Below are 27,268 nucleotides of genomic sequence, written 5' to 3'. Positions count from 1 at the left end.
GATGGCAGCGATAAATGTTTTATTTCAATCCCATCTTACTACTGAGGGTAAGACAAAAATAAGAACGCATTAAAACTTTATTTTCACAGATATTTAACTCGAAAATAAACTTGAAACTCCTCCCACGCCCTCAATTCTGCTCAACTGTGGCTACAGGATGAACAATGCATTCCACATGGAAATATGTCTGTCGATGGACCACAAGGATTAATATCAACAGGAAATGAGATAAGAGCTGCATTGAGTTAGTCAGTCACTTAAATGATTCAATAAAGAGAAATCAAACAATGCTCCATCTCATATGCAACATTTGAGTATGTCGAGCTTTGACTATTAAGATGTCTAATACAATTTATTATTATTATTATCATGTAAACATGACATGGAGTCAGGCTGCCATTTGAACTTAGAAATCACATCTAAGGATAGTTGAGTGGTGTCTATACAGTATGTGCTCAAGGAAGATAGATGATATACGGTGGAAAATCAACAATAATTCATCAAGTTATAACTCTCTAAATGCTTCCAGGGTGGATAAAGAGTAAAACAAAACACTTGATTTGGTGCATTATGTTCTTTAAATTGGACCTATCTGCGACGATGGAAACAGGTTGTGGCAAAGGTAATGTATGAGTGGTCTGTAAAAGCAATCGAGCTCAAGCACCTACGTCACCGAAGTTACGTGACTGGTCATATTGACGGTCTAGCAAACCATTCTTCAATGCTAAGTCGGTTGGAGATGGAATGATAGCACGACACCCAGAGTTTTGTCTGATACTGTTAAACATTTAGAAGGTGATAATAAACAAAGTGTAATCCAGTTAAAAGTTGGTACAGGTAAAAATTTCAGTATAATAGAGTAGCAATTAGGTTATAGGTTTTCTTTATGCAATGTGGTGGAATATCTGTTAAACTGTGTGCTGACTGTATTTTCTTTTGGAGGGATTTGTATTTAAATGTGTTTGATTCATTTGTGAAAAATAAATACTTTTGTTTGTCATTTTATTATTGTAACGATTGTTTAAGAACGACAGGAAGTGACGTGTTCAGCAGATGCAGGAAAAAGAGAAAAAAAGAAGGCTAGACAGAGTGCAAGGGACAAGTGGTTGTGTGAGGGCAACGAGAGGACAAAGAAAGTGAACGGTGGACATTTATCAAAAGTTGATCGACGTGTTCGACAAGGACTGTTGAAAGTTCAACTGTGATAGTGTGTCATTTAAGTGGACGACTCAAATCACGCCGTAACGTGGTGGAGTTAGCCGCTATCACAGCGGCTAAGTGCATGCATGGGACTTGGCTTGGACCATGAAGGAGAGGACAAGGGTGCTACCGTCGAGCTAACGCGGCTAGCGAGGCTGTGTTTGGACTTCAAGAAAGAAAAAGGGACGAGGACCGTGAGGACGCCGGACAGAGGAAAAACCACCTTCACTTTTCTTCACTCCTGCCTTGGGAAGCACCGCAGTGACATTGGGGTTTGAATTTAGTTTGCTTGCCGGCTATATTCATAATTTGTTTGGGCCCTTAGCATGTGAGCATTGTGTACCTGTTAAATTGACTTTGTTTATTTGACTGTTGTGTATACATGTTTGATTTTTCCATCCTTTATTTTGTTATTAAACATTCCCACTTTTTGTTACATGACCAGGTTTATTATTTGACTATCTGCCACTATTAGCAAGTATTTTATACTAGAGAGGCGCTACAAAAGGTATGTGGAAAAATGAGAGACAGTTGGCATAGAGCACCCATATTTAATGCCGAAGTCGATGTTTTCGCCGATAAGAAATTGGACTATTAACCCGCTTCCACTTGTCTTGGACAATTGGATCTACAGATGTATCTGGTGAGTAAGTCGTCGACATTTACACGGAAGAATTTGAAAGCATAGAAAAGTCTGGACGCATACACATACTTTGTTGCTGGATCTGTTCTCAATCGAGAATAAATCCCATATACTGATGGATCTACTCAGATTTTTTCAATACAAATACCAGTATTTAAATAAAGGACCCCTGAAGGAACACAAATGGTACATTGAAGGGCTTGAGAATAGTTTGAAAAAGTGTTAGAAACAAAAGTTGTCCAGGGAACAGATATAGATTGACAGTAAGAGTTAGGTACCTCTCCCACAAACTCACGGTGGACGCATAGGGTGTCATTCATTCCGAAGCAGTGACATTTCGCTCCTGGATGAATGTGAATTGGCCGAAATAAAGGGTCCTGCCCTGAATCTTCAGGGAATTTACAACCCTTGTCATAATCCATCGTGGCCACACTAACGTAAGGCAGAGAGGAACCGATTTCTACATGTATGGTTTGGTTCAGAGCTTGTTGATCAATAAAATAACTTAGGGAGCAAGGAAAGAGAGATAATAAGTTGGGAGATAAGGGAACAACGTTAATTTGCTGTTGCATTAGGCATGTACGCGTAAGTGCAAACATAACGATTGTAGCGATTGTGAGAGCCTGCTGCATGAAGTGGGTAGAGAAACCAAAATCTCATACCCCAAGAAGTAACGTTAATAGAAGTGGTGACTAGTTCATGCAACCACGGAAGCTTGTCATATGTCACACTTTGTGAAGTTCAAAATTGTGTCAACTGTCAAAGTTGGCGCATTAACAATTTTTTAACACACATTTTTATCACAACAATTTTTTTAAATTTATGCTGAACCACCGAGGAAGGGTTTGACCACCCTACAATTTACTTGGGATGTCATCTTCTATTCTTCTGCTGAATCATGTCACGTCCCATCGGAACGAGAGGTAGGACCCAAATGCAGGAACTCGGAAGACGCAAGGTAGTTCAAGAAGAGACACGTTTATTGTATGCCGAGGTCGGGGATCGAGCAGGCAGTCCGGTGCTGCAGCGGTTGTTGGGGCGTCGGGCGAAGAGAGCAGATGAGTGGGCAGGCAGGAGTCGGTACACGGGGAAACAATCAACGCAGGCAGAAGTGTCAAGGAGTCAGGCTTTCAAGGTTGGTCAGAGAACGGACGGAAGTCGGTACACGCAGGTTCAGTCAGGAATACGAGAGTGCTGGAACGGGACATAAAGCTCAACGAACTGGCAGAGGACCAGTCGTCACCGGGTCCTATATATACGGGGGATGATCAGGCCGCATGAGGCACAGGTGTGTGCCTCCCAATCAGCACAGCCGCACAGCTCGTGCTGAAGCGGCGGGATCATGACAAATCATGCCTACGTGCACAGGCGCACGTTTGCGCGCTTCTATTCAGATAACATGATTGGTCATTGCTCAGGTTTTTTTCTGCTCATCTATACCTAATGATGTGCAATCAAGTGTAGTGGTTTCCTTGTGTGTTTTTACACACTTGACCAAAAAAGCTGATTCTGATTCCGATTTATTGTCTACAAGTCTTCTAATTTGTAATATGTATAACCCGAACCCTATGAAAAATGTGCCCAACTTCGTCTATAGTATATCACTGCATATGTCCACTCAAATATGAGAGTATCCCATAGAGTTCAAAATTACAAACATTAATTTTTTTGTAGAACAATCATCATATGTATCACAATGATAATTCTAATATTGGTGCTCTGTTTGAAGCCTGGTGCCACTGTAGAGCGTTGGCCTCACAGTTCTGAGGACCGGGGTTCAAAGTCCGGCCACCCCTGTGTGGAGTTTGCATGTTCTCCCCATGCCTACATGGGTTTTCTCTGGGAAATCCGGTTTCCTCCCACATCCCAAAAACATCCATTAATTGGACACTCTAAATTGCCCTTATATGTGATTGCGAGCATGACTGTCTCCATGTGCCCTACAATTGGCTGGCAAGCAGTCCATGGTGTATCCTGTCTCCGCCCCGATGACAGCTGGGATAGTCTCCAGCACTTCTGCTACCCTTGTGAGGATACGTGGCTCAGAAAATGGATGGATGGATGTTTGCAGCCTTTCAAATTACCTCTAAGTGTATCTATATATTCCAGCTTTGTGGCAATCAATGTGTCAAACATAATTAATAACAACAAATAACAATGATAATTATAATGTTATACGACTTGTGTCATGATCCTGCCGCTCCAGCACGAGCTGTGCGGGTGCCCGCGCAGGTGCGCTGATTGGGTGGTGCACACCTGCGCCTCATGCAGCCTGATTATGCTGTGGATTTATATGACCGCGTTGACAACTTGCCGGCGCCAGTTCGTTGATCTTCATGTCCCGTTCGTGTGCTCTGGTATCCCTGATCGAACCTGTGTGTACCGACCTTCGCCCGTTCTCCGACCACCCTTGTAAGCCTGACTCCTTTGATACTTCTGCCTGCTTTGATTGTTCCCCTGTGTACCGACTCCTGCTTGCCCGCTCACCTTCTCTCTTTGCCCGACATCACAACTACCACTGCTGCACTGGACTGCCTGCTCGATCCCTGACCTCTGCATATAATAAACGTGTCTCTTTTTGAACTACCTTGCGTCTTCAGAGTTCCTGCATTTGGGTCCTACTCTCGTTCCGATGGGACGTGACAGAACGAACTGGCCAATACAGGATCCAGCAGGAAAGACCCGGCGTCGCCGGGACTGACGCAAGGTAGACCGTCTGCCAGAGGACCAACCCTGTCCGATCCTGGTAGGCTCCCTGATGTCCTCCGCTTCCGTGTCTTACGCTCCGCCAGCGAGGTATGAATACGTCCCGAACACGACCCGTCCGGCTCCTCATATTCTTCTCGACTCTGACTTTTCGGAATATGAGGAGAACCGTGATTTGTATGACCGGCTGCCGGAGTACGACTCCGATTATTCTGATTATGAATCTGCTCGTCCGATCTTTCATCCCAGTTTGTTTCACCTCCCCGCGTTTCCAGCACCCAAACGTCTTCGCCCGGTAGGTTTAAGTACACTAATCCGTATGAGGGAACCCGCTTGGCCATCTACCCGGGACCTCCGCGTGTTGGCCAGAGAAGACGACCCGTCCGGGCGCTCCCTTGTGCCTCCCGCTGCGCGGCAACTAAGACACAGTGCTCCCACTCCTCGCCGGCAACGGCGAAGCCTGCAGACCCGCTGGTGGCGAAGCTTCCAGCCCAGAGGGAGGAGGAGCCGCCAAATCGCGATGCATTCTACCGTGAAATGCGGGCGGAGATAGAGCGGCAGAGCGCCGAATTGGCGGCTCTCACGGCCCAGGTCTGGCAAGGATTGGCGAACCAGTCGAGCTACGCTGACGTCACAACTGTGACGGACTCGCTGCTGATGGAGGTTCACGTGGCAGTTGAAACTGACCCCCTCCCGAGACACGCCCACGTGTCAGTTTCGACTGACTCTCTGCCTACTCTCGTTCACGTTGCCGTGGAAACCGACCCGCCCCCTCGCCAAGTGCACGTCGCAGTGGGAACGGACTCGCCACCTCGCCAAGTGCACGGAGCTGTGGAAACTGACCCGCCTCCTCGCCATTCCCACGTCGAGGTTTTGGCTGTTCCGAGCAGAGTTCACGCGGCATTTGGAACTGACCCGATCCCGAGACACGCCCACGTGTCAGTTTCGACTGACTCTCTGCCGACTCTCGTTCACGTTGCCCTGGAAACGGATTCACCGCCACGCCCACGTTGCTGTTTCAACAGATGCACTCCAAGCTCACATGGCAGTGGGGACCGACCCGATGCCACCTCACGTTGCTGTTCAGGAGGTGGCGACGTCTCCACAGCCGCTTCTCGTCCGTGCTCTGGAGTACCAGTGGCGACCGGCCCGCGGACGCTCCACACTCCTGCTTCGTCGGCGACCGGCCCGCGGTCACTCCCCGTTCCTGCTCTGTCGGCGACGAGCACGTCCATACGTTCCCGTCCAGGAGGTGGCGACGGTGACACTGACGTTGCCTTCTCACATTCCTGTCCAGGAGGCGGCGACGGTTCCCCAGCCGCCTCACGTTCCCGCCCAGGAGGAGGTGGAGTTGGTGATGCCGCCTCCGCCTTCTCACGTTCCTGTCCAGGAGGTGGCGACAGTTCCCCAGCCGCCTTACGTTGCTGTCCAGGAGGAGGTGGCACTGGTGCCGCCTTCTCACGTTGCTGTCCAGGAGGTGGCGATGGCGATGGTGTCGCCGCCTTCTCACGTTGCTGTCCAGGAGGTGGCGATGGTGTCCCCGCCTTCTCACGTTCCTGTCCAGGAGGAGCTGGGGAGTTCTGTGGAGCCACCCTGGAGCTGGAGAGACTTCGGGATGGCAGTCATGGCTCTGGTCCTTCTCTCCATCATCCTATTCACTCCAGATGGCTCCCAGCCGCTTCATGACCTGGCCTCGTTGGTGACCAATCCACGGCTGCCTACTGACCAAGCCTCGGTGGCGACCAATCCCTGGTCGTCTTGCAACCACGGCATGGGAGGTTCTCGTCCGGAGCAGTGGCCTGCCTCGTTCTGGTTCCTGCTTTCCCGTTTGGTTCCTCACAGAGGTCGTCCGCCCGAATCGCCCCTTGGGGACCCTGGTGCTTGGCGTCCGGGTCGTCCTCCTGACCTGTCCACCTTGTGTTTGGTGGCCTGACTGGGGTGGGGGGGGGGCTGCCCTCCTCCGGACACCCTTTCCGCCCACCCCTGCCTGTGCTAATTGTCTTTTTTCGTTTAGGCACGTCTGGGAGCCGTGCCTTTGAGGGGGGGGGGGTACTGTCATGATCCTGCCGCTCCAGCTCGAGCTGTGCGGGTGACCGCGCAGGTGCGCTGATTGGGAGGTGCACACCTGCGCCTCATGCAGCCTGATTATGCTGTGGATTTATATGACCGCGATGACAACTGGCCGGCGCCACTTCGTTGATCTTCATGTCCCGTTCCTGTGCTCCGGTATCCCTGATCGAACCTGTGTGTACCGACCTTCGCTCGTTCTCCGACCACCCTTGTAAGCCTGACTCCTTTGATACTTCTGCCTGCGTTGATTGTTCCCCTGTGTACCGACTCATGCCGGCCCGCTCTCTTCGCCCGAGGTCCCAACTACCGCTGCTGCACCGGACTGCCTGCTCGATCCCCTACCTCTGCATATAATAAACGTTTCTCCTTGAACTACCTGGCATCTTCCGAGTCCAGCATTTGGGTCCTACTCTCATTCCGATGAGACGTGACAATTTGTGTTGCCAAGCACAAAAATAATAAAATCCACTGGCTTTTGTACACGTATATGTCAAGGAATGTGACACTTTGTATTCCAGAACACAAAACAAGATAAAATTAAAAACAAAGAAAACAATAACAAACCACAAGCCAGTACACCCCCCCCCAATGATAAAGTGACAGAGGGTCGCAGTCTACTCACTCAAGCAAAATACAAAAACAAACATAAAAACTTGTTGACAACTAAAAAGCGATTATTGGACTGAACTTGGCCCAAGACAAAAGTGTATTACACTTTAACAGCTAGCCAACCACAAACTGAAGTTGGTCGACCTGAAGGTAATTTTTTTTACATGAGACGACAGGTGGGGTAAACTCTAAACAAGTCCAGGGCCAATCAAAGGGCACATTTAGTATACAGTAAATAACTATTTGCACTCACATTCACACGTATGGGGAATTTAGTCCCCAATTAATCTACCATGCATGTTTTTGGTATGTGAGAGGAAACCGGAGTACCTGGAGAAAACCCACGCAGGAATGGGGAGCACATGCAAACTCTAAATCGAGGCCAGATTTTTAGCCCGGTCCTTAGAACTGTGAGGCAGATATGCCAACCAGTCATCCATCGTGCAACCAGTTTTACACATTTTTTAATTCTTGCTCTACTTATTGCAATCCAGGAACCCTCCTCATAAATACACGTGTCACTCTGGAGAAATCTAGAGCAACATTATATGTAGGGCAAAAAAGAAAAGAACAAGTAACAGGAGCATATTTTATAGTGAACGTGGCTCACTCCTCAAGTGGAAACTGCCCCAGCTCTGTCAGGCGTGAAGGTGTCTTCCCCAAAATGCTATTGTTTCAGATCCTTTTACAAATTATGTTGAATATGATTGCTCATCAGAATAGTACAATGATCTTAGGGTTTCTCAGATATATTTACAGTAGCTGTGTGTTTTGGGTCATTACCCTGTTGGAGGACCCATAATCATCAGCTGAGACCAAACTTTCTTTGGCAAATTTCACTCCAGAATGCATTGTTTTGATTTCATGGTATCCAGGTTGAAGAGACCATATGCTCCACCATCCTCCTACATGTGTCAGAGTAAGTGACTTTTTTTTTGTTTTATGCCTTATTTATTAGTCTTTACAAGGGTGCTCATTCACTTTGGTTTTAATCCCAACAGTTGTGCACTCAAGTGTAGCAGCCCACCCATGAAATGAGGTGAATGTCCATTGTTTTAAGAGTTGAGCGAGCCATTGAGTCAAACACTTAGACACACACACACACACACACACCACACACACACACACACACACACACACACACACACACACGCGTCCGCATGCACGCACACAAACGCCTCGGAGTAGCTCTTATGTAAAGTCTTCAGTATGAGCAGTCAGCTGAGAGCTGCAGGGGCAAGTATAAGGAATCATTAGGGAATGAGGAGCACAAGACGACTGACTATTCATCAGTCACATTTCAAAAAAAAAAAATAAATAAATATATATATCCATATATTGGTTGATTCCCATTCCCACTGGGTTGCTCTAGTTAATGTTGGCCATGAATTCGCTTCACTTTTGTTCCTCATAAATTACAAATACATCAAAAGACACTTAGGAGTTGAACTTGAACTGACCTTGTTAATGTAACATGCTTGGTTTAAATGCCACATGGAAAATATTATAAACCTTTGGAGTTGGTGATGCCCTGTTGAATGCATGGTGGTTGTTGACAGTCATGCATTTATGTGAGTTATAGTTAAAAAAGATGCCCTACAATTGTTTATAGATAATTCTATACTGTTAAGTAAAATAATAAAGGGGATTTTCCTCATTTCCAAATATGAGGCTTTGTGTCTTGGGTTTGGCTTTCAAATTTCAAATAAAACACAGGGCACATACAGACAAACAACAGTGGCACTTACAATCACACGGAAGGGCAATTTAGAGTGTCCAATTAATGGATGTTTTGGGGATTGACAGGAAACCGGTGTGCCCGGAGAATACCCGCGCAGGCACGGGAAGAACATGCAAACTCCACACAGCCAGGAACAGGATTTGAACCCTGGTTCTCAGAACTCTAAGGCCAACACTCTACAGGTAGTTGCCGTGCTGTAAACAGAGCACCAATATTAGAATGGTTGCCAGCCAATCGCACTGCGCATAGAAAGGATGTGGAAAGAACATGACCTGAAAAAAATGACAAAGGTCGGGTAGAACGCTGATTTATCTGTAGAGCGTTGGCGTCACAGTTCTGAGGACGAGGGTTCAAATCCTCCCCCGACCTGTGTGGAGTTTGCATGTTCTTCCTGTCCCTGCGTGGGTTTTCTCGTGGGCACCTGGAGACCAACATACAAATGTAAATGGTGGCTCTGTTCATTTTTATTTATTTATTCTTTGTCAAAGAAAATCTCACCCAATTTTTTTGTTTCGGGTTAAACTGTTAGCCGCCTAAATACTACCCCCTGCAGGCGAAATGGAAGACAGCAATTGTTTTCTGTCATTTTATAATGTTAATAATTTATACTCTACGTGATTATCCTCTAAAATACGAATTCATATTCAATATACTTTAAAAAACCGTTCGTCAAATTATCATTAAACAAAATATATCAGGCAAAGGAGTATCCACCTGCATACGTACATTGTCCGAGACAACACATGTTTGGGCCCAACTGCTATGACGTACTATTTCAGCGACAAGCTTGCTCTGCTAGTATAGGTCAGTGTACAGGGTTTCTGTTGGATAGCTGATCATGGCCTTCAGGGCAATCCGGTTGGTTTTGCCATCGGTGGCAACCGCTTTCAAAACCGCTCAAGTTGTTCAGAAGGTACGGACACAAAATGCACGAACGCTCGTTTTTTTTTTTTTTTTGTTTCCGGTCCCACAAGGACATGCTAAATTAGCCGTCTAGCTACCTGGTCTACAAACTGTCGCTAAACAGCTTTTGCAAAAAATATAGTGAGCGTGAATTGGAGTGCCACAACAAATATTGTTAAAATTCTTATTGTTTTCTTTAACTAATTTTAGCTACAAGGCTAAAAGCCACGTTGAAGCTAGATTAGTCAATAAATAAATAAACGGCATATTTTATAGTTTACCCTCAACATCCAAATTTAATTTAGACGTTCATGGCATCTTTATTTGTATAAAGTATTCAGAATTTTTTTAAAATATACCATACAATATATATATATATATATTGCTATTAGTATGGGTGCACTGAGCAATCGGCCTTAATAGAAGTTATTGCCAAGTTTATAAAAGTGGGAAAACATTTCTTCTGCTGCTCCTACAACCCTTTCATTGATTAAATACATGAGAACAGGCCCCAAATCCATTTTTTTTCTGTTGTACAGATTGGTTAACTAATTTACATATAGTTTTGTTCAGTAACAGTTATGGTTAGGTTAACAATGAAAATGCACTAAAAAACAGAACGTTTATCGCACAATTATTTCTGTTAAACATCTGCCAGTCATGAGTGTCACTTGGAAAAACCTATGTATACTTAAATGCTACAAGCTGAAAATTCAATTTTCAGGAATCATCATCAAGTTCTATCTCTAAAGGCACACTTGACACTAGTATCTGCATTGCCTATTTTGTCATCGAAGGAATCTGTGCACATGACTGCGGTGAGGTATCTCAAGTATGGCTGGTGGGCGTATGCACTGGGTGAGAGGACCACGCCACGCTTGAAACAGTCCAGCAAGATTATTTCAGTGGACGGTAATATCGCATCAGGCAAAGGAGCACTGGCACAGAAGCTGGCTGACAAGCTTGGTAAATCGTGTGTGTGCATATGTATATATTTTTTGTGTTTATTGAACATAAACAGAAAACAAAACAATCAAAAATTGATACAAGTTTGATCAATAAAAAAAAAACCAGCAACAACAAAAATGATGTATAATATATACAGTTTGCTCACACGGAGTAGGTAGAACTAAAAAAAAATCATCAGATCCCACCCCTAAATCAGAATCAGTATGACAGAATATATTCAGTGTATTCTGTTAGAATCAGGTAAACAGAATATATTCCTCTCTTTTCCAGTTCAAACCTCCATCTTTCTGTTTCTTCATCTGCTCCCTGCTTTCACTGTACATCACAATCTCATCTGCAAACATCATGGTCCATGGGGATTCCAGTCTAACGTCATCTGTCGACTTATGCATCACCACTGCAAATAGGAAGGGGCTCAGGGCTGATTCCTGATGCAGGCCCACGTTGACCTTAAACTCATCTGTCACATCAACATCACAAATGTTGAGCTGGCCTCATACATGTCCAGTATTGTTCGAACACATTTCCTTGCTACTCCAGATCTTTACTTGGAGTACCACAGTTCCTCTCTACGTAGTCTGTTGTACATGGGCGTTCCTGAGATCTATAAAGACACAATCTAGTTGCTCCTGACATTCTTTGTAAGATCCTCAAGGCAAATAATTCATTTGTGCTACTCTTTCTAGGCATGGAAACCATACTGTTGCTTGCAAATACAATGTGCCCTTGCTCATTCGTGGTTCACCGTTCACGGCCCCACATATTCACAGATTTCCCTTGTTTTTTTCCCTTCAGAATCTGAATCTGCTTTATTGGCCAAGTGTGTAAAAACACGAGGAATTTTTCTTCAGCAGTCGTTGCTTCCCTCATACGACATTCAGAACAAAGCAAAAAGAGACATTTCTGTTTATTGGAACTTTTCATTATAAGATAATGATGATGTAAAATCTTCTTCATTTAGAACAGGTAAGAGATCAGTGTGTCAACATCACACATTGTGTAAAGCTTGTACAGTTTACCTGTTCGCGGTTCCCGTTATAGACGAGTGCAATGACAATTGTGAAAAGTGAGCAGTTTAAAGTGATGAATTGTGCGATAATCTACAAAATATATTTTATCCATCCATTTTCTTAGCCGCTTATCCTCGCAAGGATTGTGGGGAATGTTGGAGCCTATCCCAGCTGTCAATGGGCAGGAGGCGGGGTACACCATGAATTGGTTGCCAGCCAATTGCAGGGCACATAGAGACAAACAGCCGCACTCACAATCACACCGAGGGGTAATTTAGAGTGTCCAATTAATGTTGCATGTTTTTGAGATGTGGGAGGACACTGGAGTGCCTGGAGAAAACCCACGCAGGCACTGGGAGGACGTGCAAAGTCTATTCAGGCATGTCCGGGATTGAACCTGCGATCTCAGAACTGTGAGGCCAACGCTTTCCAGCTGCTCCACCGGGCCGCCCAAAATACATTACTAATACTAATACTGATTGGACCAGCAGGATGTGAGTGAGTGTCCTAACACGGCACAAGGCAGAAAAATAGTAGGTTCGTTGATCAAGAATTTAATGACTTAATTGCCAGAGGAAAAAGACTGTTCGAATCCCTGCTAATTTTGACTTTCATTGATCTGTAGCGCTTTCCCAACGGAAGGCGCTGGAAGAACTTGTGGCCAGGATCAGGAGCTGAAAGAATCCTGCCTGATCTGGACCTAGTTGGCATTGTGTACAAGTCCTCAATAGTGGATAGAGTGGACAATCCGTTTAGCGGTTTTGATTGTCCGTTTGAGACTGTAATTCCCAAGAACTTGAAGGTCTGGACGGTTGACACAAGAGAGTTGGACAGCGTCAGGGGCAACTGTGGTGAAGGATGTCTCCAGAAGTCCACAATCATCTCTACACTCTTTAGAGTGTTCAACGCCAGGTTGTGTTGACCACACCAAAGCTCCAATCTCGCCACTTCCTGTCAATAGGCAGACTCGTCGCCGCCTTTGATGAAACCAATGACCGTGGTGTCATCTGTGAACCTCAGGAGTTTGACAGTCGGTTGCCACGAAGTGCAGTCGTTCGTGTAGAGCAAGAAGAGCAGAGGGGAGAGGACAAACCTTGGGGTGACCCGGTGCTGATATTGCGTGTGGATGAGGTGGTGTCCCCCAGCCTCACCTGCCACCTTCCCATTAGGAAGTTGTAGATCCACCGGGAGATGGCAGGCGAGACGCTGAGCTGGAGAAGTTTGGAGGAGAGGAGTTCATGGATGATGGTGTTAAACGCATAGCTGAAGTCCACGAACAGGATCCTCACAGTAGGTACCCCTCGCTGTCAAGATGTTCAAGGATGAAGTGCAGACCCATGTTGACGGCATCATCCGCAGACCTGTTAGCTCGATAGACAAACTGCAGTGGATCCAGCTGGGACCTGGGACGCTCTTGAGGTGGTCCAGCACAAGGCCTTCAAAGGACTTCATGACCACAGATGTCAAGGCAACAGGCCTGTAGTCATTAAGACTTGATAGTGCTGCTTTTTTGGGGACCAGTGTAATGGTGGAACGTTTGAAGCAGGTTGGTACTTCACATAGTTGTAGAGACCTGTTGAAGATCTTTGAGAAGACTTTTAGGCAAGATAGGGACATAAGGTGTTGGCTAAGAAAAAGCAAAAGAGAGGCCGTAAATAGGAGACCACCTTGCTAGAACTCGTGTTTATGTGCTTGCATTTGACGTATGTGCCACACTTTAATCAAGCAACAAGATGAATGATAGGCTGACGTCAACGTTCCCTCTAATTTTTTACGTCTGAGCAAACACTAATCCCGGGAGCTCTCCTTTTGACCACTGTGAGCAACATCAGATGTATCCACTGTGGGCAGATCAGTGTCATCCATTGAAGTTACATGTCTTATTAAAAGATTCAGATTACAGCATTTATATTCCCATCAGAACATTTTTAAGAACAATTTATTTTGTGTTTTTGAAAACTTATCATGAAAACGTCAACAAACAAAAAAATACATTTCTAACCAAACCAAGCCAAGTATGAATGATAAATTTGAAAGGTCGCTTCCAACTTCATTACATTTTTTAAGTCCACAATGATATCCCGTCTGTTTTTCTTGGTGTAAAATACAATTATTATTTGCAGAATATTTTTAGCAATGCATTTTGAAAGCGGAATGATGGTACCAAACAATTTTAAAGTACTAATCCAGAGGAAATTTATTTTATGTCTATCATGCAAATGTAGTTAAAATGTATTATTTTTTTTTTTTTTTAAATTCTCAACACAACTGAAATGAAATAAATTAGCGCCAAAGTGCACATTTTCTTTGAAATCCGAATGGGTCCCATGTCTGTTTCAAACCGAGGCTCTGTTGAAGCTGCTTCCGTGTGACGTCACACCTAGACAACCCCAGTAAACAATTGCTTCCAACAAAGACAATCATACACGCGAGTGGGATCTCGAGAAGATAGCAGTGATGAAGAAGTTTTCATGGGATGTGTAAATGCTACTGTTTTTTTTCTGCATGCATAAGAGATCACACAGGTTTCCGAAGCAATGAGTGTTTATTGAACTCCAAGGTCATGGAACACAGTGAGCGGCTGCACATAGACTGCCGCAGGAAATAACTAGAACATAGATAAGGTACTCAACCTATAACACCTAGGAGAGGTGTATACCCCTACTCGACATCGTGACAAACAACCATTACTCTACAGAATGTTCTGTGGAAGAGATAGGAACTGAAGGGGAGGAATTTTCTTATTCTTCCCATGTTTGAAAAACATCCCATGCAGGTGTAATTCAACCGTATATATTCAAACCGGTGTGATGGTCTGAGCATCAAATGCAACACAACGACGGGATTTGGCGAGACTTGGCAAAGTTGACGTGGAATTTCACACACAAAAGACAAACTGGTAGGTGCCTCAAGAAATCTACGTACGCCTTGACGAAATAATCTAATTCATTTAGTTTAAACGTCTGATGCTGCTTGCACACAACAGCGTGTCGTTTGTTGTTGTACTAGCAACTGAGTCTGCGTAGAACAAAAATCAAAACCTTCCATATCGTTAAAGATTTAGCCCGTATTTTAAATAATGCACCTAACACTTTAGAGCACACACCGCCATAGTTGAAGTTCAGTAAGACCTCAGCGTCAACAGTACACTAATTATATACAGTGTCCAAATTTTGTCACCTCCCAAACTTCACATAGATACGGATATTGGCTGATATATATATCTGTATCGGTATAGTATTTACAGTTAAAACAAGGTAGATACTTGTCAATACTAAGCAATTGAACACGTACGTACTGACTTGCTACCGAAGCCAAGTGAACGCTGTACCGGGTTTTCAAAGCAGTCTTCCTTGAAATGCATGGAACATATTACTGTCCATTTTGATTTGTAAGTCCAATGCACCCGCTTTGGCTTCACAAACCTGGTCCATAACCTGCCTATCCATGTTTTGGCCATTCATGTAAACTGACTCCGTCAGCGTTTGACGCACCTCATTATCATTGCTAGCTTTTTCACTCTCTGGCTAAATGTTGTCGTGTCTTGACGTCACATTCCAGAGAGTACCGGAATTTGACGAATCCAAGTGACATTTTGAACAAAATCTTGAGACTGACTTTGACACTAATTTATTTTATTTCTGTTGTGTTGAAAATTTTTAAATATTTTTTCTGAAATTTTAGCTACATTTTTAATATAGACAAATAAAATCAATTTCCTCTGGATTAGTACTTTAAAGTTATGTTACCTCCTATATTTAAAATAAAAAATTACCTTTTTGTGTACTGTATTATCTGTGCTTTCATCCTGGATAAGGCTGTGCCAAGGTGGAATTTTAACATTGCTCAACATCTCATCTCGCGCCTTCCACTTTGGCTTCAGACCAGACCTTTCTCACTCGAAAAAGAGAATGTACAATTTCACCACTTTTCCCACTATTATTCATATACTCCGACATTCATGGTATCTTAAAGCAACAGCATTTCTTTTTTTTCACTTTTGCCATTATTATCGAGAGTAAACATAAGCAGCACGTCGAGCTCGTCTTTGCTCTATGTTGGCGGGACTGTGTTGCTAACTAAAGCACCTGTGGTGGGCGGCAGTAAGGATGCTGTCATTATAAATCACATTGACGGGCTGCGTAAGTACTGTAACATTTGTAATTATGAGTGTATCCGTTTAAGAGCAGCGTGAAGGTGGTGCATCGAGAAACTGTGGCCAAGCAGCAGGTTGTTGTTACAGAAACTTCTGTCTGCTGCCGAAATGTTTAAAAAAAAAAAAAAAAAAAGCTGGATTTTTCCTATTTATTTATTTATTTATTTATTTTTTCCCCTGTCACGCCGTCAGACCAAAACTGCCTCCGATCGCGATCAACACACTGAGCACCCCTAATGTAGCGTATTTTTAATGCTCACTTAGACATCTTGAATTCTCTCCAAATAGACGGGGCACCTTATGTCCACAATGAGTTCCAAAATCTGGAAATGTTGTCATGTGCCTTGTCCAATGAAGTACCCACTGGTTATGTTGTTTGTATACATGGTAACTTGTGTGCATGTATGTAAGCTATGGAAGTAAGTAAGTGCCACCAGGATTTGAATTTGAAATGCCACCAAAAACAGGATTTGAATTTGAAATGTAAAGTGATCACATTTTCAATAGTTGTAGTTCAGGGTAACTTTTCAATGTTAACAATTGAACTGGCTACAACTTGCTGTGTGAAATTCAACTGGCTACAATTCGCTGTCTAAAATTCACCGTCTCTCCCACCACGTAGTCTTACTTCAGGTCAGAACCGAACATCCAGCCAATCCAGTTACGCTTTCTTTGTATGTGACATCACGTGACTAAGAAAACGTAACTGCGATTGGACACTTTAAACGCAATTTCATCCACCATGCTCCCAGTATGCTTTGTGGCACTAAGGTGGTCCTTAGTGTCCTGATCAAGTTCAATAGTGTTCAAAGTACTGTACATGTTTTGTGACAATTATTTCCTTAGTTATTGTTCATTTTATATGCTAATTATTCTATTCTGTTTGCTGTGGTGTGGTTTTAGTTTCGATGTGAAACTTAGTGTGAACAACATCTTGAGTAATGACTTGCCTACACTGACAGTATGTGGGGCAATGCAAGGTTCTTCTGCTTAAAAATGTAAAATTGCAATTGTTTCTCACTGCCTTTTGAGTGCCATCATATGGTAGCTTACCCACATCTAAAACATGTATGTTATGGAAAATGGATGGGTGACGCCACATACACACATACTTTCACCACTAACTGGTGTAAGTACACGTGTAGTGTTATCATCCACAACAGAACACATGCAAGGATCCCCTCTGAGATACATTGTTGTTTCCTTCTGTTCATTTCTGCTGTAAGGTCTCACAGTCCTGTATAACGTACAGATTAGTGCTTCTTTTTCCTCAAGAAGTTAATGTTGTTGTATTTCCTTAGGGATGCTTTACATGCCCGAACCAGACACCTTCTATTTGGACAAGATGTCGGGGGAGAAGGAGACCCTCCCGGTCGAATTCAATGGGATGTGCAGCCTAGAGAAGTTCTACAGGGACCCGAAAGCTGCCGACGGGAACAGTTACAGGTTGCAGTTGTGGATGTACACCATGCGCCTGCTGCACTACTCAGACGCCATCGAACACTTGCTCACCACAGGTAGCATGAAGACCGGTTACAAAAATGATGTCTTGTCACTCTTCTCGCACACATTGAGATCATTATTCTCTGTTGAAGGTCAAGGTGTCGTCGTGGAGCGTTCCCCCTTCAGCGACATGGTTTTCCTGGACGCCATGTTTAAACAGGGCTATATCAGGAAAGAGTGTAAGTGCGTTGTCCTTGATGATGCACTTTCAAACCTCCATATGTGCCGTCAACACTGCCTTGCCACTTGCAGGTGTGCAGCACTACAATGAGATCAAACACATCAGCATCTGCGAGTTCCTCCCTCCGCACCTCGTCATTTATATGGACGTGCCTGCTGACGAGGTCCAGAAGAAGTTAACACAAAGCGGCAAGGTAAGCGTCACTAGCTTCACTGCTCAATTTGTGCTAAATCAATGACTTTTTTTCATTTTTATTGTTTGGCTTTCAACCCAATTTAAGGCTCAGCATGTTTTTTATTTGTAGATTTAATTATCTCCAAAATGTTTTATTTCTTAAGTTTGATTTCTTATTTGTGTGTAGCACTTTGTTTTCAGCTGGAGTTGTTTTCTGAAATTCTATTTTTGCATAGTTTCCGCACTTTAAGATTACCCAAAAATGTAATTGAGACAAATATAACACAGGTGAACTTAAAATCCTGTTTTTCAATGAGGATTTCATTTATTAAGGAAAACTAAAACTATTCATAGTTACCTGGCTGTGGGAAAAAGTAATGCCCCCCTTAAACCTATTCACTGTTTAGTCCATTCTCAGCAGCAACAACTGAAATCAAGCGTTTTCTGTACAGTAACTGGTAATGAGCCTTTTACATCACTGTGGAGATATTTTGGTTGATTCTTCCTTGTGGTTTAATTCTGTAAAAATGGAGGGTCTTTGACCATGAACAACTTTTTAAGGTCATGCCACTGCATTCCAAAGAGATGCAATTCTGGACATGGACTACCACTTCAAAAGTTTATTTTTTTTTCTTTTTTTCCCCTCAAGCCATCCAAAAGTTTACTTGCTAGTATTTTGGATCATTGTTGTCCTGCAGAATCTGAGTTCGCTTCAGGTTGAGGTCACAAACTGATGGTTGAGCAATCTCTTGCAGGACTTACTGTGAAAGACCAGACTTCATGGTTCTATCAATCACAGCAAGTTGTCTAGATCTGTGTAGCAGTCTAGCAGCCCAAAACTGTTCTTTTGAAACGCAGTGCTATATCTATGCCAGATGAGACGCACACCTTCCAAAAAGCTCAACTTTCATCTCATCTGTTCACATAATACAGTATTTTCCCAAAAGACTCGGGAATCATTAAGATTTATTTATTTTTTACAAAAGTAACAAGATCTTTATTTTTTCGTCAGCAGTGTTTTTTGCCCAAAAAAAATCCCACGGGTACCATTTTTTTCCTCCCAGTCTCTTCCTACAATCACTGGCCTTAACTGGGGTGAAGGAGGCCTGGAGTTTTTGTTTTACAACTTTTTCTCCATTCCTTTGTTTCCTCCTGAATGAATTATTGCTGTTCTCTGAGAGTAGTATTTGTGGGGCAGCCACTCCTGGGAAGGTTCACTGCTGTTCCATGTTTTGTTTGAGGATAATGGTTCGTACAGACTCAAAAAGCTTTCGAAATGACTTTAGTAACCCTTTTGAGACTGATTGTCAATTACTTTATTTTTTTGACTGCTCTAGAATTTCTTTACACCATCTCATATTGTTGCAGGTTTTTGGGGTTGGTTTTTAACCAAAAATTGATATTAGCCCAAAGGAAAACAACAAGAGGTATAATTACTTTATCACACAGGGCCAGGTAACTCTGAATAGTTTCTTTTCCTTAATAAATCAACCTATTTATAAAATGAATTCAAAGGTCAGTTTGATTATATTTGTATGATCTTCACATTTGTTTGATAATCTTAAACGTTAACGTGGGGAAGCTATGAAAAATGTAAGAATCTGAGAAGCGGCTCAATACTTTTACATGGGACTGTATAATCATCAAGTGCTCTTATTCCATGCCAAACCCTTTCAGCGGAATTACCCATTCCTAATTCATTAAAACCTTTGTAACCCTTAATCCATTACTACCACCATTGTGTGCAACTGTCCAAAGTATGCCCACAACTTGGAAAAAATACTGTACATCTTCCTTCAAATGTAATATGATTTGTAAGTTGGGCTACACGGTGACTGCCGTTTAACCCTAGGCGCATTGCAAGGCAGCAGAAAACCGGATGGAATGCAGAGCCTCGTATAGCCCCTTGCCAGCTTTACACCGGTTAGAGTACCTGCCGGTGGTCCGGCACAACAGCGTTAGACCTGTCAGCCTCACAGCTGCTGGCTGTAACTCAAAGGACAAGGAGGGACAGGAATGCAGAAGAGAAATTTCATTAGTGGTACCATTGTGAGTCCTTTGCTGTGGATGGTGATGGGGCACTTTGCGGCAGGCACAGAGATGTTGTCCTGCTGAATTTCAAAAGAGGGAAAATTCTCCTGGTGGCGCGGCTTATGGTCATTATACCGGCTCAGAGGCTGCTTCACTGCTGTCCTTGAGAGGGTGTGCAATGAGGGTGTGAGAGAAGGCATATACTCAATTGACGGTTCTCGGGGCATTAAATCGATCACAACTGACCTGTTCTGTTTGTCTTAGAAGACTTTTCACTTCTCATCTGAGATTCTTCATCAGTTGCTCCGGGAAGGTAGCTCGTTGTTTGTTCGTGTTAGCCAAAATGCCGGCTCGTTGCATTGCTGGACATTGCTTGAACACTCGGGAGGATGGATTTACCCTTCATAAGTTTGCAAGAGACCTGGTTGGTCATGAAAAATGGATTGCACAGGTGCAGAGGATAAGAGCTTTGTGGGTTCCAAATGGCAGGTAGGTGTGTATACAGCTACTAAAAAAAATAATAGTTAGGGCCGGACCACGTAATCGGTCTCTCATAACGTAACAAAAGATCCACGTACGAAATGTGTCGATGTGTGCGTCGCTTCGCCAGCGAAGGCTGCGTTTCAGGCTCGTGGACGGCGGAGGCTCTGAAGAACGCAGCACCAAAGCCTCACTAAGCCGCGTGCGACAACAACGCAGTAAAGCGCCCCGGCTCGTCGGTGTTGTTCATTGCGTACTGCGGTGGCTATGAACAACCTCCCAAAGCACAATGGCTCGCCTCCATTATAAGCCACCACGGCACCGAAAATGAGCCACACCGGCTGAGGCACCGCGTTCGCCGGAAACTGCTTCGGCGAAGGCTGTGGGTCGGGGGTTGCGGACGGCGGCGGCTCTGAAGAACGCAGCCGACAATGCCTCACTCGGCCACGTGTGGCGACAACGCAGTAAAGCGCCCTGGCTCGATGGTGTTATTCATCGTGTACTGCAGCGGCTATGAACAACCGCCTAAAGCAGCATATCATCTGAATATGGCTCGAAACAATAGTGTATCTATTCTATCAACAATATCAATAACAATATCTGTTTTAGAATGTTTATAGGGATGACACTTGACCTTTAAGAGGCATACCTCATAACATGTACGGCATGAATTGATAAAGTGTGCGCTCAGGAGAGTGAGAACGCCTTTTAAGGCAAACAGTCAGTTCACTTCAGTTCAGTTCATAGGCCTGATTGACAGTTGAAATTTCCAGGGAGACATTTTAAAGTTTTCAGCATCACACCCTCAGCATCTGCAAGCTGATAAAATGTCTGTTTTTGTCCATATTGATTTTGTATACTTAACGATATTTTTTTGTATTCATTCGTTGTCTATCTTAAGACTTTCCTGTGATGTGAAATTTTCAAGATTTATTTGGTCGGCAAGTTTTACTTTAAAGTAAATCAAGTAACACAATACAAATGAACAAAACATCCATTACAATGGCAAGTAATGTGGGAAATATTTAAATGCATAGGCAGTCTGGACTAGGTGTGTCTTGAACAGAGTTTTAAGAGGTTTAATGAGTCTGCATTTTAGTGGTCAGGTCGTAGTGAGTGCCACAGTGGGCAGAGTTGCTGAAGGATCTGTCCCAGATGGTCAACAGATGGGTTGAAGGGATGGAGAAGTGGATGGAGGATGAAGATATGAGCGCAGGAAGGTCGAGTATGGTCAAAGACGCCTACAATATACAGCGATACAAGGTTATTAATGGCATTGAAGGTGCAGATCACTATTTTATTTTCTAAGCCGCTTATCCTCACAAGGGTTGCGGCAGTGCTGGAACCAACTCAGGCAGGAGGTAGAGTACACCCTGAATTGGTTGCCAGTTAATCGGATGGCACATATTCCACAAACAACCATCTATTCACACTCACATTAACACTTGTGGGTAATTTAGAGTCTTCAATTAACCCACCATGCATGTTTTTGCAATTTGGGATGAAACTGGAGTGCCCTGAGAAAGCCCACTCATTATTATCATTCATTTAGTCATTCATGTTCCATTGGATAAAAAACATGTGGTACTGGACAGGGAGCCAGTGAAAAAGTTGCATGAGTACAGGGGGGTCCTTGTGATGGTATGGAAAGTGGAGTTCTGGAGGTACTGTATTTAATGTGGTGACTTGTGGTGGAGAACAAAGAGGAGAGCGTTGGCAGAATCCAGGAGTGAAGTGACACTGTTGGGGATAAGGGATGGACAGAGGCAAGTGATCTGTAAATTAAAGTATGTATATCTGGTGATGACTGTGTGCTTGGAAGGAGAGTGTTCTTTTATAAAATCATTTTTAAGACCAAAACAGTCAAAGGAAAAAAATAAATGGAATGTTTGTTTTTTATTTAAATAGAAAGCAAAGCAAATTAATATGTATAGCGCATTTCATACACAAAGTAACTCAATGCGCGTTACATGATTTAAAAGGATTCAAATACATAACATTTGAAAAAGTATAATTAAAACTGCTTTTAGTGCAAGAAATATCACTGAAAAGTGGAAGTTCCAAAGGCATGAGAAAAAATGCGTTTTTAATCTGGATTTAAAAACACTAACACTTCGGTCTCACGTCCATTTTGTTGGCAGTTTATTCCATTCTTTTTGCAGCATAATAGCTCAATGCTGCTTCACAGTGTTTGCTTTGGACTCTGCACTCCATTATAAGTCCTCAGTCAGTCGATGTCAGAGCCCCACTGAGTTTGTATTCCGCCGCCCGTCGCACAATCTCAAAAAATGTGGTAAAGTTGAGCTGGTAAAAGAAACTGTCGAAAAACCGCACAAGGACACACAAACCTTCATCTTTTAGAAGAAAAACACTATATTGAGCAATCGATTTAACATAGGCAGGCACGTCTCCGCACAAAATGCGAAGTGATCCTCAGTGGAAATTTAACTACCGTATTTTCTCGACCATAAGTCGCATCATATTAAAAGGCGCAGTCTCAGATGTGTTCGCAATTTTAGTATTTTTACACACGTAGGGCACACCGTATTATTGGGTGCAGGCATGGTGCCGCTCACAAGACAATGAGGCACAATTGTACCTCTATTTTTGTTAGCAGAAGAACAAGCTTATACTTTTTTTTTTCCTCCCACTACAACCAGTACAAGCAAGTCACTAGTCAACATGCCATCCTCAACCACAGTGTCACACCAAACCAAAATCATTACACCACAGCAAACACCAGCAGACAACAAAACCACCAATATGATGAGCGAAGAAATAGACACAAAACATGCACTTAAAAAGCTATTCACATATATCTATAGCGCTGCAAAGCATGTAGCTATGTCGCGACACTATCTTACATGCGGTAGCATCCATGCATGCTATTTAAAAAGGCACCGGGAGCAAAACTGAGTTGACTTGTACTTTATTCATGTTTTAAATAATCTAAACAGTGAGTTCGGTTGTACTTTATTGAGGTGTTTAACATTTTATGTACTCAGGTTAAGTTTTAATTAATCCTCATCCACAAATCCATCAAAGTCCATATTTTCTGTATCCAAAGTGAACAGCGGGCCAAGTTCTTAATCAAACACGCCAGGTTCTCTCTCGTCATTGTCAGTCTTGTTGCCGTGCAGCTCCTCAAATATGATGCTGGCTTTTTGAACAACAGTGGAAGCAGACACAAATTAACCCATGCATCAACAATCCATTCACAAATTGTGGCATATCTGGCCCGGCACTGACTCCCCCGCCTCTTAATAAAGCTCTGTTCGCCATTTGTCATCCATCACTCCCAGCTTTCAAAATGGCGATGGAGCAGAACATGTTTGAAGTCTATTCCCTATCGCGTATTCCAGATAATATTGGGGTATATTTTTTGGCAAATGCATCAGACTTGTCCAAGAGAGTTGTACAGAGAGGTCTCAACTATTTCAAGCAAGGATATGTACACGGAATTGAGATTTTGGACGGATGATGATGCATTGTCATAGTTACAGCGAACCGTTGGCGATCAATGCAAAAAAGTTTCACGCCTCAGAAGCTTCATATTGAAAGCCAACAGGATAAAATAGTGGAATCGTACTGCGCATGTAAATCAGGGTAAGTACTTTTTACTTGGAAATATCACGAGTAATATCATTGTAGTCTTTATAAGTGAGTGGGTGTATTCATTGACTTGGGTAATAATCGAACCCAGTGCTCTGTCTTAAAAGTCCAATGTGATACAAATAGGCAAATAGACATTTCTGTTGCATGACATCACGCATTTAGTCACTAACCCAACTCTTTGGCACAAAACATTACACACTTCATTCAGCAGGTCAGTGATACAATAACAAAGTGAAAGTTGTTCTCCTGCAATGTATAAAGCACTGATAATAATTCAATCAAACTCAGAGAAGATACTTCTCCCTCACTTATCTTCAAACATACAGGCTTGTGTTTGTTGATATTGTCCACATTTAGTTGTACATGCGGTCTTCCACAAGCCTTAATCAATCGTAGACACGTCAACTGTGTTTTAGGCGTTGGAAAATGGATTAGCCAGGCCCCTTGTAACCTAGCAGGATATCTTTCATCAGAATTACATGTTCCCCAAGTGCATCTGAGGACCATTTTCTTCGTAACATGAACTTTTCCAAGCGCACGCTACTGACAACCAACATTGCTTGTGGGATAATGTGGTGAGAGGGGCATGTCAAGCTGGGAGCTAGACATTGCGGCTATCTGATTGGCTATTACTGTACGAGTGATTGGCAGGTCGGAAAGGTTAATAGCAAACTCTGAGTTCATTTGTTGCACTTGTTTTTTTCACAGCAGTTGTTTGATCCTTAATACATTCCTTCAGTCTCAGTTTCGTCTTCTTGACTTAGCAAAGATTGTTCAGTCACTCACATTTGAAAAATTTACGGGTGTGGTCAGTCATGAAAAACAAAACAAAACGTCAGGCTAGGGTTCACTACGCTGGATCGGTTTTCATGTGTGCTAAGACTGTGCGACAAGTTCACGATGACCCATCTTAGAGGGAACATTAACTACACAAAATAAGTGACGTTTTTCAAAATCTATGTATTACTACACGTAAAATTTTTTTTTTTTTTGTGCTCAACTGAACAGATTTGCAAGTGCGATGGCGCGCCGGCGCATATGCGCCTGTCAAATCACAGTGACTGCTTGTGTTCATGCTCCTTCAACTTTAACACCATGGATTTGTTCATCTTGAATTCTCTCGCGGCTGCTAGATGCCAATGTTTCTCCGCGTAACTGACAGCTTGTAGTTTAAACTGTGGTTCGTCAGCATGTCTCTTCATTGGTGCCATTTTTGGGCGTCCTTAGCCAAAACTATAGTTTAGCACAAAACACATACCAGCATTGTATACCTTCTGGGGTGTGTGTCTTTAGTGTCCTCTCCCACGCCCAAACTTCGCATGCTGTCCTCTCACACATCCGCTTTTTCTCTTTTCCTAGCGTCTCAGCAGGAGACCCTCCCAGTCAGTAACACATTTTGGACGTCTGTTCACATTTCAGGCGCTTCGCATTATAAAGCTCTCCATCCATTTTGGGGAAAATTCAAGACTTTAGTGCGACTTATAGTCGTGAAACTACAGTATATATTTTCACATTCTGTTCTGTCAAATCAGATTCAGTTTCAAAGTATCACTGACAGACCTCCAGGTATTTAAAGAAAAGGAAAACATTACAGATACACTGTCCTCTTCAGCCAATTGGCACCTTTGTTTTTGAACATGTAACATCGAGACAAAAGTCAGATCTCCTAATGAGCCCTTCACGGTCATGCCATCTTTCCTTAACCTTTGTGAAGTAGGATATATGAAAAAGTCCTTTTCAAACATGGGAAAGGACATTGTTTGTATTGTTACAAACATATCGCACAGGTCTCAGTAGTAAGCTTTTTTTCCACCCAACAAGGTCATAAAGAAAATCCACTCCATGCTCTAAGCATGACTGACACCTAAGTGTATAGAAACGGCACACAGCAGAAACTGATACACAGGAGTTTGATTCAGTGGATTCATCATGCCGGTAACCAACAGTATTTTCCTGTTTGAGCGGATATATTATGATGTCTTGATTGCATTCACTTGAAATGGAATGTCTTTGTTTCTTCCAAGTCGTATCTTCAGAATGTGCCATTGGCGTATCTGAAAAGCATCGAGGACAGCTACAAGAAGACTTTCCTCCCACAAATCAGGTCGGCAATGCATGTTTATATTCTATAGTTGAAAATGTAAAAAGTTGACATTTTTGGTCATTCTTAGTATCTGTTCTGACTAAGATGGTATTTTTTTTCCCTTTTTAACATTAACTTGTCAGGATTGGATGATTCAATTTTGAACAATTTTGTGTGGCTGTGTAGTACCAGCTGACTGCAAGTGTGGTCTTTTTTGGTTTAGTGAAAAGTCTGAGCTGTTGATGTATGACGCGACCCAAGTGCAAGACGTGGAGAAGGTGAGAGCCCATTACTGAAAGACCTCTGCAAACTGTCTCTGTGGTACATAAGGTTGACAGGTTTTCGCCCCATCAGGTGGTGGAGGACATTGAGTATTTGAAGTTTGAGAAAGGCCCATGGTTGGAACAGGACGACGTCACCTACCATCACATGAGAATACTGTGAGATCTATGTCATTGAAATGAAAGTACAGTGAACTGTTTCTATTCGTGGGGCTTGGGGCCAATGCAAATAGCAAACATTCACCAGTAATTGGATTATTTCAATCTGTTGCTGTGTGCTGTCATCTGATGGTAAAGGCTAGTTACTCTTCCACTATGATGGCTTTGAAAGAGCACGATGGGTGAGTTTTTGTGCAAAAAGTTAGGTTGTATGGAAATATTTGCAAGTTGGTGAGTTCTCCACAGGTGTATCTCGAATCGGCAGGGGTTCACTGTACAGAAGAAAACAGGAAGCAGTTTCCTGGTTTTAAGTACAGTATGTTTGCTGTGTTCAGTGTTGAAGACAAACAGATGGTGGCATCGTTGACCCACATACCTAGGTTTCTGCCGGAGATCACCATCGGGGCTCACGACTACGATGAAAAATACTACGCCTTTAAATCGGTATGAAGACAGTACATAGTTTCAGCTGTTGTTTGTTGAGTGTTAATTTGTGCTTTGTCTTTCTTTTTTTTTTTTTAGCTTCCTGGGAAGAAATATGCACAGGGTTATAACGCAGATGTCGGAGACAAATACATCTGGCTCAAGTGAGGAACACTTTCTGGGTCACCAGCGACCAATCATCTCGCAGTGTCAAATGTTAGCATATTTTCTCCACTTGTAGGTCCCATTATGTATTAAAATAATAAATGTTCTCGAACACATCCATGACGTGATATTGGAGTGTACTTACACACACCAGGCACTTCATTAG

The 27,268-nt window shown here is 43.2% G+C and overlaps 1 protein-coding gene across 1 annotated transcript; it reads left to right on the top strand.

Annotated features, from left to right (window-relative positions):
- The first annotated feature begins 9,717 nt into the window (after positions 1-9,717).
- ndufa10 (NADH:ubiquinone oxidoreductase subunit A10) lies at positions 9,718-27,218 on the top strand. Its single transcript, XM_061842253.1, has 10 exons — positions 9,718-9,882; positions 10,670-10,838; positions 17,309-17,524; positions 17,603-17,689; positions 17,763-17,884; positions 26,016-26,095; positions 26,298-26,352; positions 26,429-26,514; positions 26,850-26,958; positions 27,037-27,218. The coding sequence occupies exons 1-10, from the start codon at positions 9,808-9,810 to the stop codon at positions 27,103-27,105; spliced, it is 1,068 nt and encodes a 355-aa protein (XP_061698237.1). The 5' UTR covers positions 9,718-9,807; the 3' UTR covers positions 27,106-27,218.
- The last annotated feature ends 50 nt before the right edge of the window (positions 27,219-27,268 follow it).

The sequence above is a fragment of the Syngnathoides biaculeatus genome, chromosome 14 (genome assembly GCF_019802595.1).
Source record: "Syngnathoides biaculeatus isolate LvHL_M chromosome 14, ASM1980259v1, whole genome shotgun sequence".
Lineage (NCBI taxonomy): Eukaryota > Metazoa > Chordata > Actinopteri > Syngnathiformes > Syngnathidae > Syngnathoides > Syngnathoides biaculeatus.
The sequence above is the reverse complement of the archived record's forward strand: the minus strand, read 5'-3'. Positions and strand labels throughout refer to the sequence as shown.